The following is a 14,827-nucleotide window of genomic DNA, read 5'->3' on the forward strand; positions in this document are numbered from 1 at the left end:
GTATGCACTTTCTCATGTGTTATATTTACGATTCTAGTAGCTTATAGCGGGTATGCTATCGGGTATGGGTTACCCGACGGGTAAAAAACCCCGTACGGGTATGGCTAAGAACTTATACCCGCATGCGGGTATGGGTTTTTAGCGGGTAGAAGTAGAGTTCACGGGTGTGGGCATGGAATAGCACTACCCAACGGGTATGTACCTGTTGCCAATCTCTAGAAATATCATACATAGTTTGTTGACCTGTCCTGCTTTATTGATAATTATTACAGTAAAGCTGATTTGTGAAGTTGTGTTGGAGTATAGAGACTGACTCTGGTTTGGGTTACTATGGCTCAATCCTGAAAGATTCATTGTGTGTATTAGCTGCTGCTTTTATGTGATGGAGAATTGATGTATGTGCACGCTTTGGTTTCTTTCAAGACTTGGTTGCATGCATACTTACTCAAAACATAATAGATTTTACCAATAAAATGTGCTGCTAAGGTTCTTAATGGTGGAATATGATCACTTGGATTTGGATCCACGACTTGGCATGTGTGCTTTTACTTTTCTAGATCTGGCAGCAAGATGTTTTTGTGACTTTGTCAATCTCATGATCTATACATGGGCGGTGAGTGTGCATACGTGTACGCAAGTGTTTGTGTTTGTACTATGTTTCGTGAAAAGAAAATTGAAGATTAAAAATTTATCCATCGACATGCATAAAAGTATTTATGATAACCCTCCTTCGTGTAAAAGATTAGGAAAGTACATAGCTAATGCTAATAACAACGTCACCACACTGAACCAAGGGCCCAGTATGATGAGATTAGATCTGACCATGCTGGCCTATGTCCATCCCAAACTTAAACCTAGCCCAGCCCAGAACATAAGTTGGCCCAAGATCAAACCGACTGGTATGTTTTGGATTGCCTGAGAAGCTGAGAGTAACATGTCATTCCAACAAGAAACTGTAACAAACAACTGAAAACAGCCCTGGTTCTCTTACCTCCAAACTCCCAACTTTAACACTATGCAAAAAGAAGATTCCCCATCACATCAAACTTGCGGTACATACATGGAGTACTAAATGTAGACGAAATCAAAAACTATTTGCACAGTTTTGTTGTACTTTGCGAGACGAATCTTTTGAGCCTAATTAGTCAATATTTGGACAATAATTCACAAATACAAACGAAACGCTACAGTGTTGCTACAGTATTTTAGCACCTCCCAAATTCGCGAAGTAAACAAGGGCACATATGCTACACTGAGAACACAAGAATGAAGTGTCTCAGTTAGGTTTAGCATCTGGCTTAGTGGACTGGACGATGAGGAGGCAACGCATGCACATGAGAGAGGCAGGTTCGAACTCACTCGTGGCAAATCAGCAATAGGGAAGAAATTACGAGGGGTGACATAAATCGGTGAACACCCTTTAGGGAACGGTTGAGACATTATGCCTAATTGCTTTGGACCTCCATACAAATCCAGCAGCTCCTATAGTGATGCCGGGCGAACTTAAATAGTTGCAAATCTCGGAATCACTTACTGCATGTGGGATTGTGATATACAAATCTGCTATCGAGGCAAAGCCTGTGCATATTCAATAAATTTGCTTAGAATCGACTAGGTTGATTTTTTTTATTTTTCCGAAAGGTTCCGTAATAAAGAATCTAACACAAAATAGGTTATTTTTTATATTACCTTTTATGAGTGAAGTTTAATCTATCAACGAGGCGTTTGAGTGTTTTTATTGGTATAGTGTTAAAAAAAATGTAGCAATTCAAACCCAACCATGAGCTAAACAAAATTTTCCCCATCCCTTTATATAACCGAGTCCTATTTAAAACACATCTTCTGAAATTTGGGAAAAAGAAAGAGATGCTACGATTTTTCCCTGAACGTGATGCCAAGATGCGTGTGTAGTGTGCTGTGCCTTCCCGGGGCGGCGCTATCCTACAAACGAATCGGCACCACATCCGAAACAACCTCAAAACCCTCCCACAAAGATCCATCCAGCTCCCTCGCGCCTCCCTCTCATTACCTCCTCCTCCTCCCGTCCGTTCCTACCATCTCGCCGCAGAATTCTGCAGCACATGTAGAATCTCTCCCTCTCGCCTTCTTCCTGTTTCTCCATTTCTTGATTATTGATTCGGTTTTGCCAAGGGACGGGAGCGGGAGCAGCAATGAAGGAGCCAACGGCGGCGGCGAGTGGCTGCGGCCGATGGACGCGGAGCAGCTGCGGGAGTGCGGCCACCGGATGGTGGATTTCGTCGCCGATTACTACAAATCCATCGAGACCTTCCCCGTCCTCAGCCAAGTCCAGGCACGTCACGCCGTCCCTGTCCTGCAGTCTGAATATCAACTGCCCGCAGCTGCATGCTAGTTTATCTCACTTGAATGAGGCCTGCTTATCTACTACTCCAATACAATAATTTTTTTAAAATACAATGTTTTTAAAATACAATAATTTTTTTTAAGGAATACGCATTGGTAACTTTTTTGTAGGTTATAGTAACAGTACATTCTGAAGGAACATTCGATAGTAACAACTGTTAATTTTGGTGTCTATTTCTTTGTGGAAGATCAGTTCTTCTATAAAGCATCATCGACCCAATTTGCTTTGATAGTGATTGACCAAGCAATTTATTTATCTGCAGCCAGGATATCTGAAGGAACTTCTACCAGATACTGCTCCAAGCAAACCTGATACGTTGGAGGCCCTTTTTGATGGTAATGTTTTCTTTTGTTCCACTTTCAAGTAACATTAGAATTCACTCCAAGGCTAAGCGTAGAAAATCCTTCGCATCCTCTGTTCTGATTTGTCGTAAATGCTGCACAGATATACGAGAGAAGATAGTGCCAGGAGTTACACATTGGCAAAGTCCAAACTACTTCGCCTATTATCCTTCCAATAGTAGCACTGCTGGCTTCCTTGGAGAGATGCTGAGTGCTGCTTTTAACATTGTCGGATTCAGTTGGATAACCTCTCCTGCTGCAACTGAGCTAGAGGTTATTGTCTTGGATTGGTTTGCAAAAATGCTTAACCTGCCAAGTCAGTTCCTGTCAAGTGGTAAGTCTTGTTCAATAACATTTTGTTGCACGTTGTGTGCTGTTTGAAATATTTGGTGATCTCAAGATCGAACATATTGGTTTGGTCTCTTTTAATATTGTAGCACCTCCTAATTTAATTATACCTTGCTTTCAAGAAAAAGATTTAATAATTGAGGAACTAAGAGCAACTCCAAGAGGCTGCTAATCTTACCCCCAATATCTTCTTTTAGGAAAAAGAGAGAAAAAATGAACTCCAACAATCCACCAAAACCTTCCCTAATTTTTTAGCAACGCTAAAAAACAGCCTGCCACCGCGTATATTTTAGCGTTGGCGTTCCTCCCCCAATCCTGATTCCCGCACGCCCGCGCGTCCCTTCCAATGGACCCAATACGATGACGTGGCCTGTGTTTGAAATATTGGGGGCTATTTATTAGCGATCTGCTGTGGACTGATATATTTTTGGGGGAAATTTTTTTTGGGAGAACCCCCAATACATAGTTTTGGGAAGAATTTTTTAGTATTCTCTTGGAGTTGCTCTAAGAGGCACCGAGTGTTGAAGCATCAACCCATACCCACTGGTAAATCCAAAACCAGGTACGTAGCGGTGAAGGCCCCCGTGTCGTCTCCTCTGGGCGACTCGGGCAGCACCCCCGATGCCCGCCGCCGCCACCCCCTCCCAGCCTTCTCTCCACCTTGCCACCGCCGGAGCAGGGTGCCTTCTAGGAAGGCGGCGGCGGGGGCTTCTCTCGCCTGGCCGGGCACCTCCCGCTCGGGTCAAGACAAGGCGGCACCAGCCATGGAGGCGGCGGCGACGACCCCGGCCCGGCGGATCCGGTGTCCAGGGGATCGGATCCGGCGCCCCCGGTGGCAGATCTGCAAAGAGCGGCTCCACCACCAGCTCGTCAGCGCGCAGCGGGCTCCGGCGCGGAGGTTAGCAGCGCTAAGGTGGGGGAGCAGCTCGGCGACACGCGTGGCCGGCGGTCTGACGGGGATGCGGTGCGGCTGTGGCCTGGCGGGGGACGCGGACGGCAGCTCCGCCCTGGTAGGGGTGCGGCCCAGCTGCAGTTCAGCGGGAAGCGGCACGGCAAAGGATGCGTGAGTCCTAGCAGCGGCTTCGGTCAGCAGTGCAACTGCGGCGGATGGCGGTGGTCTAGTGGGGGCACGGAGGCCCGACGGGGCCAGCCACTCGGCAGCGCGTCCCCGAGGTGCGAAGGCTGGTGGGGACGCGACCTGACGGCCTGGAGGTCCGGCAAGGCGGCTGGTGGAGGGAGTGACTCGGGGACGTGGTGCTGCGGGAGGCGGCTGCCGGCCTTATGCGGGCATGACCAGTGCGCGTGAGGAGCTACGGTCCTCGACGAGGAGGGGGCGACCAAGGGTGCCGCTGACGCGGTCTCACCCGTGCCTGCCATCGCCAAGCTGGGCTCCTTCGACGTGAGACGTGCCGGCTGCGTGGCCTCCTGTGCCTTCAACGGTGGCGGCGTGGTCTCGCGGCCGGGTGGTCTGCGCAAGGTGTGTCAGCGACACCATGGAGGCGCGACAGGGATGCTTGGCACAGAGGCGCGCTGGTGGCACCGAGGTGGTGTTGTGGGCGTCGTCGGGCCACCTTTCTCCTCGGCTGAGGAGTTGCGGAGGCAGTGACGGGAGAGGGAGGCGGCTGGGTGTTGCGCGGCTGGGGGAGCACGCGGTGGCAAGGAGGAGTGCGGTGGCCGGGAGGAGCACGGCAAGCGGCCGCGCGGTGTCGGTAAGGAGGTGCAGGCGGTGGAGGGCGCTGTGTGTGGGTGGTGATGGAGGGCAGCGATAGAAACGGAGGTGGAGGTACGGTGGCACGGTGAGTAGAGGCGCGGCGGCGATGTCGCCTCGGCTGGGTTGTTGTAGCAATGGCCCAAGAGTGCGGAACCTGGTACGTGTAGCAAGGGGTTGTATTGCTCTAGGCGAAAGACCTTACTGGCCTTCGCGCTGGTGGACATGACGGTGGCGCCTAGGATGTCGTCTCCCCGTTGGGGGCGTCATGTTGGAGCTATGACCCTGCTGCACGGGGTTCTTTGGGTGAAAACCCTATCCAGATCCTGGACGAGCGATGGCGGCGCCAATGGCTTCGTACCTTCCTTGGACAACGTCTCTAGAGACCCAACTTGATTCGTGGCACTGCTAAGCCATTGTCACGGGAGGTCATAGCCGAGGGCGGCAACTCTGCCGCGTGGTGAGCTGAATGGGTGTTGCCGAGCCCATGTGCAGGTGTTCGAAGTTATGGTGGCAGCCAGGGGTTGTTGCATAGTTGTCAGATTTGGTTGTTTGCAGCGGACCATGGCGGTTGACGTTGCCTGGCAGTGATCAGTGCGGTGCGGGACTGCGTCAGAGGATAGCGCTTGCGGCAACGACAGCGTGGGACGACTAGGCTTGCAGCAGATCGCGGCGGGTTGCTCAGCCTAGCTGGGCTATCCGGTGCGGTACATCGTCGGAAGACGGCGCAAGCGACTTCTCTGACTTGCTGACACGGCGGAGAAGGCTATGTACGAGGGTGAAGCAATGAAGTGAGGTCGACACACTGTGGCGGCTTGGCTAATCAATGGAGATCTTGGAGAGCAGGGTAATATCACTCAACATTCTGACAGCGACAAAAGAAACGGATCCGTGGCATGGAGTACTGCGGCGGGCGTGGCAAGGCCCCTATGCACGGTGTATCTTTGAGGTGACGAGAGAGAGGAGTCCAAGGTGAGGTCCCTGCGCGTTGTGTTATCGTGGCAGTGATTGCAAGGCAGCCTGCGAGAGGTCTGAATTCGGTGCTATCATCCTGTCAGATGGAGAGTGATATTACAGCGGCACTACGACGGAAGGTCCTGCATGGCGGTGGCCTTCTCGGTGCGGTGTTGTCTGCTTCTCGGTTCTACGTCGACACTAGGTTTGTTGTAAGGTTTCGCGACTTCTTGACCATGTGTATGGTGGTACGGGCTGCGGTAAGGTTTCGGTTCTGTCGTCGAGGTGTTGTGAGGAGTGGAGTTCGGTTACGGTTGATGTCCCAATCCAACCGGCCGATGTGTTGTAGAGTTGAGTTGCGTGTGATGGCATGGTGCGGCATGCGTTGAGGATCCAATCCAACCTGTCGGTGCCTGCGTCATTTTTTTTCTCTTTTTCTTATTTTCGTCCCGTCTGAACTTCATCTTCTTTATTAATATATTCGGCAGCTCTCCTGCCTGGTTGGTTTCAAATAAAAGAGGCACCGAGTGTTGTGCCAATTAGGTTAGACCACACACAATTGCATGCACACATAGTGGTGCCAAAAGTACAATAGTCCTGACTGATATGTGGATTCAGGGGGTGATACGTTCTCTCATCTGCTTCTGTTCGGCGGTGCTGCCAAAGCATCCTCTTAGAAGTCAGAATGCGCGGCAAATTAAACAAAATAGAGAAAACATGTCAGCAACAAACGCCAAACAATGTGCATCTCCTCTCAAGAAACTGAAGTTAACTCAAACAAGCCCATCTTATTTCTACTGACGCAAAGCCACCCTAACAGACTTATCTATGAATTATGAAGGCCCTTTCTCAATCAGCACGAGACCAGTAACATAATAAACTACTTTCGGGATGTCTCTCATCATTCATGGTGCGGCGGTACCTCTATCATCACCCACTGCCAAGGTCCACTTAACGGCGCTGAAATTAGACCCAGGACCAGAGCCCCCATCCTCTTCACTGCTGAAGGCCACTGCACCCTGTCTTCAGGCAAATTTTTGCAACTCACTGCAATGCCCCCAAGCATTATCTTGAAGCCAAGAATAAAATGCAAACCAAGCCTATCAGCATAGGCTCCAAGCAAGCAATGGAAGAGCTTTGTATGCTGAGACGCGTTTGTTGCCTGAATAAGGTGCTAAACAACTCTAACAGTGAGTTTTTTTTTGTTACACAGTTCTAAGTCTGTAATAGCTCATAGCTCTTTTAGATCAAAGCTCTAGTAGATATTTGATAATTTGCACCATATGTCTCACCATTAAATGATATCATCCTTCTTCCTTTATCTTGGTTAAGGAGGGGATTAATATAATAATTTTTAGTTGGTTATTGGTATGGTGTCCCCAGCTTCATCATTATTCATACATCTATAAAGCTTTGATGTAAGAAAACCAGAAAATAAATATTTGAAATGTGAAAGTTTGATTAACAAGCATGTTTGCTATCTTTCCTTTGTTTGGAATTCTCTTTATGCCTTATTTTGAGCATTGTTCATTTTTTTTGTAATGCATCTTACATCCTTGCCCTTTTAACATGTTGAGTGTTTATTATTGCTTTCGATGCTGCATTCATCCCTTGGGTTGTCATTTATGATAATGGGTTCAAGTGCTGCAATTTTTTGAGAATAGACTAACAGGTTTAACAACTAAAAAAAATACTAGAGATAAGGTGAGACATTATATGTTCATGAAAAATTTCAAGAGAGAACTCAATTCTTCCCTGAAGAATGAAAAAAGAGCAATACTTGGTGAATGATGCACATTTAGCTATTCACCTAGGGCTTTATCATATAACTCAAATTTTTGCACAGTTGAACATGCTTGTCCCTATCTCTAGTATTTTTTTGGTAGTTTATTAAAACAATCTAGACCCAATTTTACATATTTGTGCTAGTTAGTCCATTTTCACTGACATGTATCAGTTCATCACAAGTGGGTTAGGATGATACAACATGTTTTATTTGCATATGCAAAATGAGAACTAATAGATACACTCTCTTTCTTGCAAAACAAAAATAATAGTTATATGTTATTTCTGATAATATTTGTCAATATTCATTTTCTGAATCAAATAAGGTTGCATATTTATGTTGCTGGAGTCTGACATTCAGAGTTACTTTTGTTGTTTCCCTCTTTGCAGCACTTGGTGGAGGTGTAATCCAGGGTACTGCCAGTGAAGCAGTTCTTGTTGTACTCTTGGCTGCACGGGACAGAACTTTAAGGAAGCATGGGAAGACATCTCTTGAAAAACTAGTAGTTTATGCATCAGATCAGACACATTCTTCTCTGCAGAAGGCATGCCAGGTACTTGTGAATAAAATGAACTACCTAAATGTTGTCCTGCACACATTGTGGTCATTGTGTTTAAAAAAAGGGACTCCAAACGAAGCATGTCAAGTTTTGCACTTATTTTCTGCTTTTTGAGCTGACATACTTCTGCTAATAGATTGCTGGGATTTTCCCAGAGAATGTGAGAGTGGTGAAGGCTGACTGCAATAAAAATTATGCTGTTGCACCTGAAGCCATTTTTGAGGCCATTTCCACAGACTTGTCATCTGTCTTGATACCATTTTTCATCTGCGCAACAGTAAGTAACATGCACCACTTCCTAGAGTAGAACTTGAATACTTTTTGTGAGTTTGACTATTGAGACGTTCGAGAAAAACTTGCTGGTTTACTATGCTGACAATTCACGACCAGATACTACATGAAAATTCAGTTAATCTTATTAGTCATGTCACTCATATTGAATAATTTTTATTATCAACCGTCATCTTCATCAGCAAAAAAATGCTATTAATTTTTTTCTGGCGTGGTGCAGGCTACGCAAGTTAACCTATTTGTAATGCTACAATCATTCTAGTTGATTGCTTTTATTGAGATCCCATGAAAAATATGGTGATAGCTTTAGACTTGAAATTTATAGATTCAAACTGTGTTAAGATTAACTATTTGCTAGTTAGTATTGAATTACTTTTTTGTCCTTAACTTGATCATGTAAAATTGCACATCCATGACTCGTGTAATAAATGATAGTGTGTCTTCTGGTTCATTATGTACTATTTGCTTCTGATTTACTCAACATTGTGCTTTATATCAGGTTATAAAATGGTTAATAAGTATGCTTACATTATGTAACTTGCAAAGCGTGCCTTGTATTTTCTCCAAATGCAAGCAACATTCTGTTCTAGAAATAAAAAAAATACTTAATGCAGGTTGGCACAACATCTTCATCAGCTGTGGACCCCTTGCCTGAGCTAGGACAAATAGCCAAGGTGGATATAACTTATGGATTATGAATTATGATAGTTGCAGATGTTTGTAGATTTACTTATAAAACTGACATGTTTAATCTATCTGTATGTCTAATATTTCCATTTCCATTTCTTTAATATTGGCAAAATGGCATTTTGTTAAATTTATTATCTTTTGTCAAACCCTGATAGAACTCATAAGTATATGCATATTTATGCTGTTCGAAATAGCACAAGTACCAGTATGCATTCTGAACTTAGTTCACATTTATTAAGAAAAAAATGTCTCCATAAAATTGTGTTTAAATCTTTTAGTGTGAAATTCTTACTGATTTTCAAGTAATTTTTGTGTCTGAATTTGTTTAGCAACAGTCTGACATTGTCTCAGTTCTCTAATGGGAACCAGTACCATCCAATGTCCAGGATGTTTCACTGGAAATTTGGTCTGCATCTACCCTGCCACTAGTTATCTTATTTAGAACAGAAATTGTGCAATTTCTATGGTTGAATGAACACATCAAATTTTATTTGGTATGGGCTATGCACATTCATCAAAGACTGTACTCACTTATTCAATTCCTTTAGGCCCACGACATGTGGCTCCATGTTGATGCTGCCTATGCAGGAAGTGCCTGCATATGCCCCGAATACCGACATCACTTGAATGGAATTGAAGAAGCAGATTCATTTAATATGAATGCACATAAATGGTTTCTGACTAACTTTGATTGTTCCTTGCTATGGGTGAAGGTAGGCCATGTGATGAACCCAACAACCATATTGTGTTTCCTTGAATTGCTGCATCATTGAGCTCAATAATTATGGCTAATTTTCCCCTAACTTTAAAATTGCTGGTAATTTATTTTAGCGGTCTTTTTTTTCTTCATTCTGCTTCTAGGACTATGACTAATATGCTATTCCTAACATGGAAGTTGGTATCATGCACAACAGGACAGAAGTTATCTTATACAATCATTGTCTACGAATCCAGAGTATCTCAAGAATAAGGTTAAGATTCTGTCCCATTATCAGTTAGTGTTTTGTGGATTTTTTTCCTGCATCGTTTGTGGTTTAGATAGTGAATAACAAAATGGTGCTGATCATGCATCCAAATAATGTTAGTGTAACTTGAAATTTACAAGTTCTGCTCTGTGGTTGAATGTGATGTAACGCTAGTAAGGCAATTAGTCCACAACACCACTACTAGACATGCACTAATTAGTCAACACACTATGCACATAACAGTATCTGCTGAAGGCCCAATTTGCAAGAGTCCTACAGCAGGGCCCAAAACACACAGACGATAGGCCAGAAAGTGTCACGCTCTCTAAGGGCCTACATGCACACGGGCTGCTCTGCTCCGTGACGCTGACCTGAGAAGTTTAGTCTTTTGTGCATCTAGTCCTCTGTCTTGTCTTTACACCTCTCCTCCAGACAAAAATCTTATGTGGATTCCTCGTAGCTAGCTGATGTGATTTTCTAAAGGGATATATGTTAGCAGAGTTCAAGGCCAGTTGATTTCAAATCTGAGGCTTGTGCTGCTTCCTTGTGAAGAACCATTTGGTGCAATTTCTGCAGTCACAATGTTGATAATGCAAAAAAAACATTTTGAACAGATCAATTTTTGAAGTGACAATGTTGGTAATGCAAAAACATTTTCTTTTCAATTTAGTCAAATTTATAGGACAAACTGAAGTGTGTATTTTCAACAGCGTAGAATGATTGAATTTCATAAACAGTAAGGGATGCACTGCAATTTAATAAAAAAAATACGCCCATGTGAAAGTTATTTACTCTAAAAGATAATTTGGTGAGAAGTCAATATTATTTTTATATAAATTCATTATTTGCCTGGTGCCAATGTTTATTAACAATCTAACAATTTCAGGCGTCCCAAGCAAATTCTGTTCTTGATTTCAAAGACTGGCAAATTCCGCTTGGACGCCGTTTTAGGTGAACCCACTGGACAATCAATATTACCATTTTTCATATGCATTATTACTTTTTCTTATGTCGGTACTACATCAGAACATTTTCATCTTGTTTCTGGAATTGGAATGCCACCATGCTTCCATTTATTTGGTTACATGATGAGTAACATGATCTTTTTTGTGGCTATCTTTACCATTGAATTGAATTGATATCATCATAGCATACATGGTAATATTGATAAGTTATATTTTTTTATAGTTAGAAGTCCTTTAACCATGTTCTTTATAAGAAGTAGAGGAACCCAACAATCAATTTGCTCCTGTGTGGAGCATTTTCTTTTTTCGAGAATACGCAGGAGAGCTGCGTATCTTTGTATTAAGAAGAAAAATGTCAACATTTTACAACGCGGGCCATATACCGGGCGCGCACACACGGTGATACATCATCAGAAAACGATTATACAGCAAATTGATGACCTGAAAAAGGACTAGCCTAACAGTCTATGTGCCTGACGATGTAGCCGGCCATCCAATGGCTGCCAAATACTTTGCGTCGGTGTGGAGCATTTCCCACCAATAAGTTTTGTCCATTCCAAATAAATGATTGATGTTTTATTTTGTTTACAAATTGTTTATTAATCTTGATCCCCTCTAGCAGCATCCAAATATGTCAAATCCTATATTATATTTAATATTGTCTAACCCAACATATGGAGATACCTAGAATCCTCCTATCCTTAATGCAGTGTTTCTGACTCCCTACAGTTCTTTTTCAGTTATTATTGTGATGAAATGTATAAATTTCTCTTACCAATAGGAGCTTCCATTTCAGATCACTTAAGTTATGGATGGTCTTGAGGCTTTATGGCGTGGAAAACCTGCAAAGCTATATTAGAAAGCATATAGGGTTAGCCAAATATTTTGAAGAACTTGTGATCTCTGATTCAAGATTCGAGGTAAAATAAATCAGAAACCAACTGACTTCTTTTCGGTACTAGTAAACTCAGGCAGCCGTCATAGCTTGAGATATGTCCAATTCACTGCAATAATTCAGGTAGTGACTCCAAGGACCTTTTCGCTTGTTTGTTTCCGCCTTCTGCCCCTGGCCTCTGACCAAGACAATGGTTACAAACTAAACTATGGCCTAATGGATGCTGCTAACTCAAGCGGGAAGATCTTCATATCTCATACGGTGGGTCCCCATGGAATCCTTCAGTTCTGTTTCTGCTCACGAAATGGTGTGTATGGGCATCCACTGATAGTGCTCTGTTTTCTCCCTCCCTCTCTGAATAGGTCCTTTCTGGCAAGTTCATCTTGAGATTTGTAGTAGGAGCGCCACTCACAGAGGAGCAACACGTCTTTGCTGCTTGGAAGGTTCTGCAAGATTTGGCCACTAAACAGTTAGGAAGTTCATAGATTAAAATACTAGAATTAATTGATTTTGCCTCTCTATTATGTGAACATTTATGGAAGACTAGGCATTAGACTTTGATATTAATATATCCATAAAGTCAAACCTGGTTTGTTACCACCTTCGCTACCCACTCAAGCTATGCTTGGTTCTCGCATGTTCATCAGATTTATTAGAAAACTTAAACAGACCTAATAGGATACTCCATGGTTTATGTTCCGATTACTGCCAACTAATAGGTATGGTGTGCCTACATTTACCAAATGTAGTATATTCATAGGGCTTCACATAATTTCGAAAACACAAGTTTTCTTTCTATTTACCCGATAAAACAATATCTCTCTTGAAGCTTAATTTACTGTGTTTCTTTCATTAGAACAAATATTCCATTAGTGGCCTTGCATCCTTCGTGAGGGCACCATTTAGGGATTTCGCAGGCAGGGGCAGATCCAGGTATTGGCCAAGAGGGGGACTGATCCAAACTTAATACAAGATCAAATGTTTTACACATTTATTATGTGTATAGTTTTTTTTTGAATCTCCATTAATTTTTAGCCTTGGACCCGCGCTGCAGCCCCTGTAGCCCGGGTCCTTGATCTGCCACTGTTCACAGGACCATCTTTAACGTGTGTTCCATGAGCACATTGGGGCATACTTCCCCTGGTTGAGCATTTCAAAACAGCCCCCTTTTTGTTTTTATTTATTCAGATTACTTTTCTTGATCAATTCAAAATTTCTTTCTAAAATATATAATTATGTTATGATACATGACAGGATATTTCCATACATTTATTAGAGTGACATCAGCCTTTTTTAACTCATAAGGAATTTAAAGAAGGTATCATTTTTGTGGGTGTTGGGATAATTTGTCTCAAACAGAATACGGTATCCCTAGAGTCTAAACATAACCTTCCAAAGTGAAAGATTTATGTGGAGAATCTCAATCAAATATCATTTGCATATCACATATCCAAATGTTCTTAGCCCTTACATGATGGTGATTAAGTGGGGCTTCCATCACAGGTACACATTCCCTATGATCTGCACATGATTCTACTTTTAGGGCCAGTGGCATGATTCTTCAATCACATACACATCGTGTCTTTGCAACCATGCCTTACTTAGACGAGGAGGATTAATGGATGCTTGCTGCTTGAAGTGTTTCCAAGGTTTCTTAAGGAGTACGTAATCACTTTCTACTTAATAATGAATTCCTATACAAAGTATTAGCATAGCTTTCTGTAACCCAGTAGTGGATCTCTTTGGGTCAAAAGAATTCTGAATACGTTTCTCAAAACTAGGATTTCTTTAGGGGGGAAATTAGTTTTAAGTTGTTATTAGTTTACGAGGAATGTATATGCGTACCTTATTTCCATGCATGGGCAGTTGTCAATGGGCAACATAGAGTCATAGACATGGGCAAACCAACTTTTTGAGAAACACAAATATGGTTACTTTTTTTCCCTCTAAAACCCAACCATATGGGGAGCAATTGACAATGAAAAATACTATAGACATGAACTAACTAGTTTGGTGAAAAAACATGTAACTTACGAAAACTTACGAATATTTATGAAACATACTGAGTGGTTAGGTTGTCCCTAAATTAGTTAGGTGAAAGGCAGATCCAATGGTGATACCTGGGTTATGTATATAGATAGTATATCCACTGGCAGAGCTACATGTCGGCCAAGGTAGGCCATGGCCCCCTTTCTCTCTGCTAACGCATAGCTGGATGGCCTCTTATTGTTCCATGACATGCATGCTGTCTTCAGTAGTGCATGATGAATAGATTGTTAATGAGTCAAAGTAGTCATGGGTTTTGGTAGCATGGCTAATTTTCTTGCAAATTTACTACTGCTATGTATGAAGGGTTAAATCAGGGGTCTTGTTGAGGTCACCCATGCTCTATCTGATGTTTTTGTGTATGCATGTGCATATATGTCAAAGGAAACTCTGGATTTTACTTATATGATATATAAGAAATGAAATTTCGGCCGCCATCTATAGTCGAATATGATGCCAATATATATATGGATATGTCAAGATGTCAACTTTGGCCCTATTTGTTTCCGTTTATCAGCAGTTTATCGGTGAAAATAAGCGAGAATCCTATCAAATACCTTGCTTATTTTTTCAGATTCTCGCTTATATGGTAAGCTGCTTCGGAAATTTGGATTACAAGAAGCGAAAAGTGAGAAGCGAGAAAATTTTCGTTTAGATTATAATCTAAGAATGGGTGAGAGAAGCAAAAAAATAAACAGGGCCAAGGCCACTTACCTCCCCATCTTGCTCGCGCAGAGGAGAGAGTGTAAATGAGCATATAGAAAAGCTAGTTATTCATCTAGAGAGATAAAAACTAAAGCAAAATCCACTGTCATGCACGGCAGATTAGACCTAAGTATTTCGAGGCTAAAACACGTGCATAGTCCCGTTGGATCCAAGTTCTAAAAGTGCCTGGG

The 14,827-nt window shown here is 42.8% G+C and overlaps 1 protein-coding gene across 3 annotated transcripts; it reads left to right on the top strand.

The window, feature by feature from the left end:
- The first annotated feature begins 1,925 nt into the window (after window positions 1-1,925).
- On the top strand, window positions 1,926-14,380 carry LOC117845966 (tryptophan decarboxylase 2). 3 transcript variants are annotated; one of them, XM_072292116.1, is made up of 13 exons: window positions 1,926-2,083; window positions 2,152-2,315; window positions 2,650-2,718; window positions 2,828-3,058; window positions 7,910-8,073; window positions 8,216-8,356; window positions 8,985-9,044; window positions 9,609-9,773; window positions 9,975-10,031; window positions 10,912-10,976; window positions 11,787-11,910; window positions 12,009-12,146; window positions 12,248-12,485. In XM_072292116.1, coding segments are annotated over exons 1-13 (1,503 nt in total). In that variant the 5' UTR covers window positions 1,926-2,081; the 3' UTR covers window positions 12,371-12,485. The 3 variants fall into 3 exon arrangements, with proteins under 3 accessions (XP_072148217.1, XP_072148218.1, XP_072148219.1); XM_072292117.1 differs by lacking the exon at window positions 9,609-9,773; XM_072292118.1 differs by lacking the exons at window positions 11,787-11,910; window positions 12,009-12,146; window positions 12,248-12,485 and adding an exon at window positions 13,389-14,380.
- The last annotated feature ends 447 nt before the right edge of the window (window positions 14,381-14,827 follow it).

Source organism: Setaria viridis, chromosome 2 (genome assembly GCF_005286985.2).
Source record: "Setaria viridis chromosome 2, Setaria_viridis_v4.0, whole genome shotgun sequence".
Classification (NCBI taxonomy): domain Eukaryota; kingdom Viridiplantae; phylum Streptophyta; class Magnoliopsida; order Poales; family Poaceae; genus Setaria; species Setaria viridis.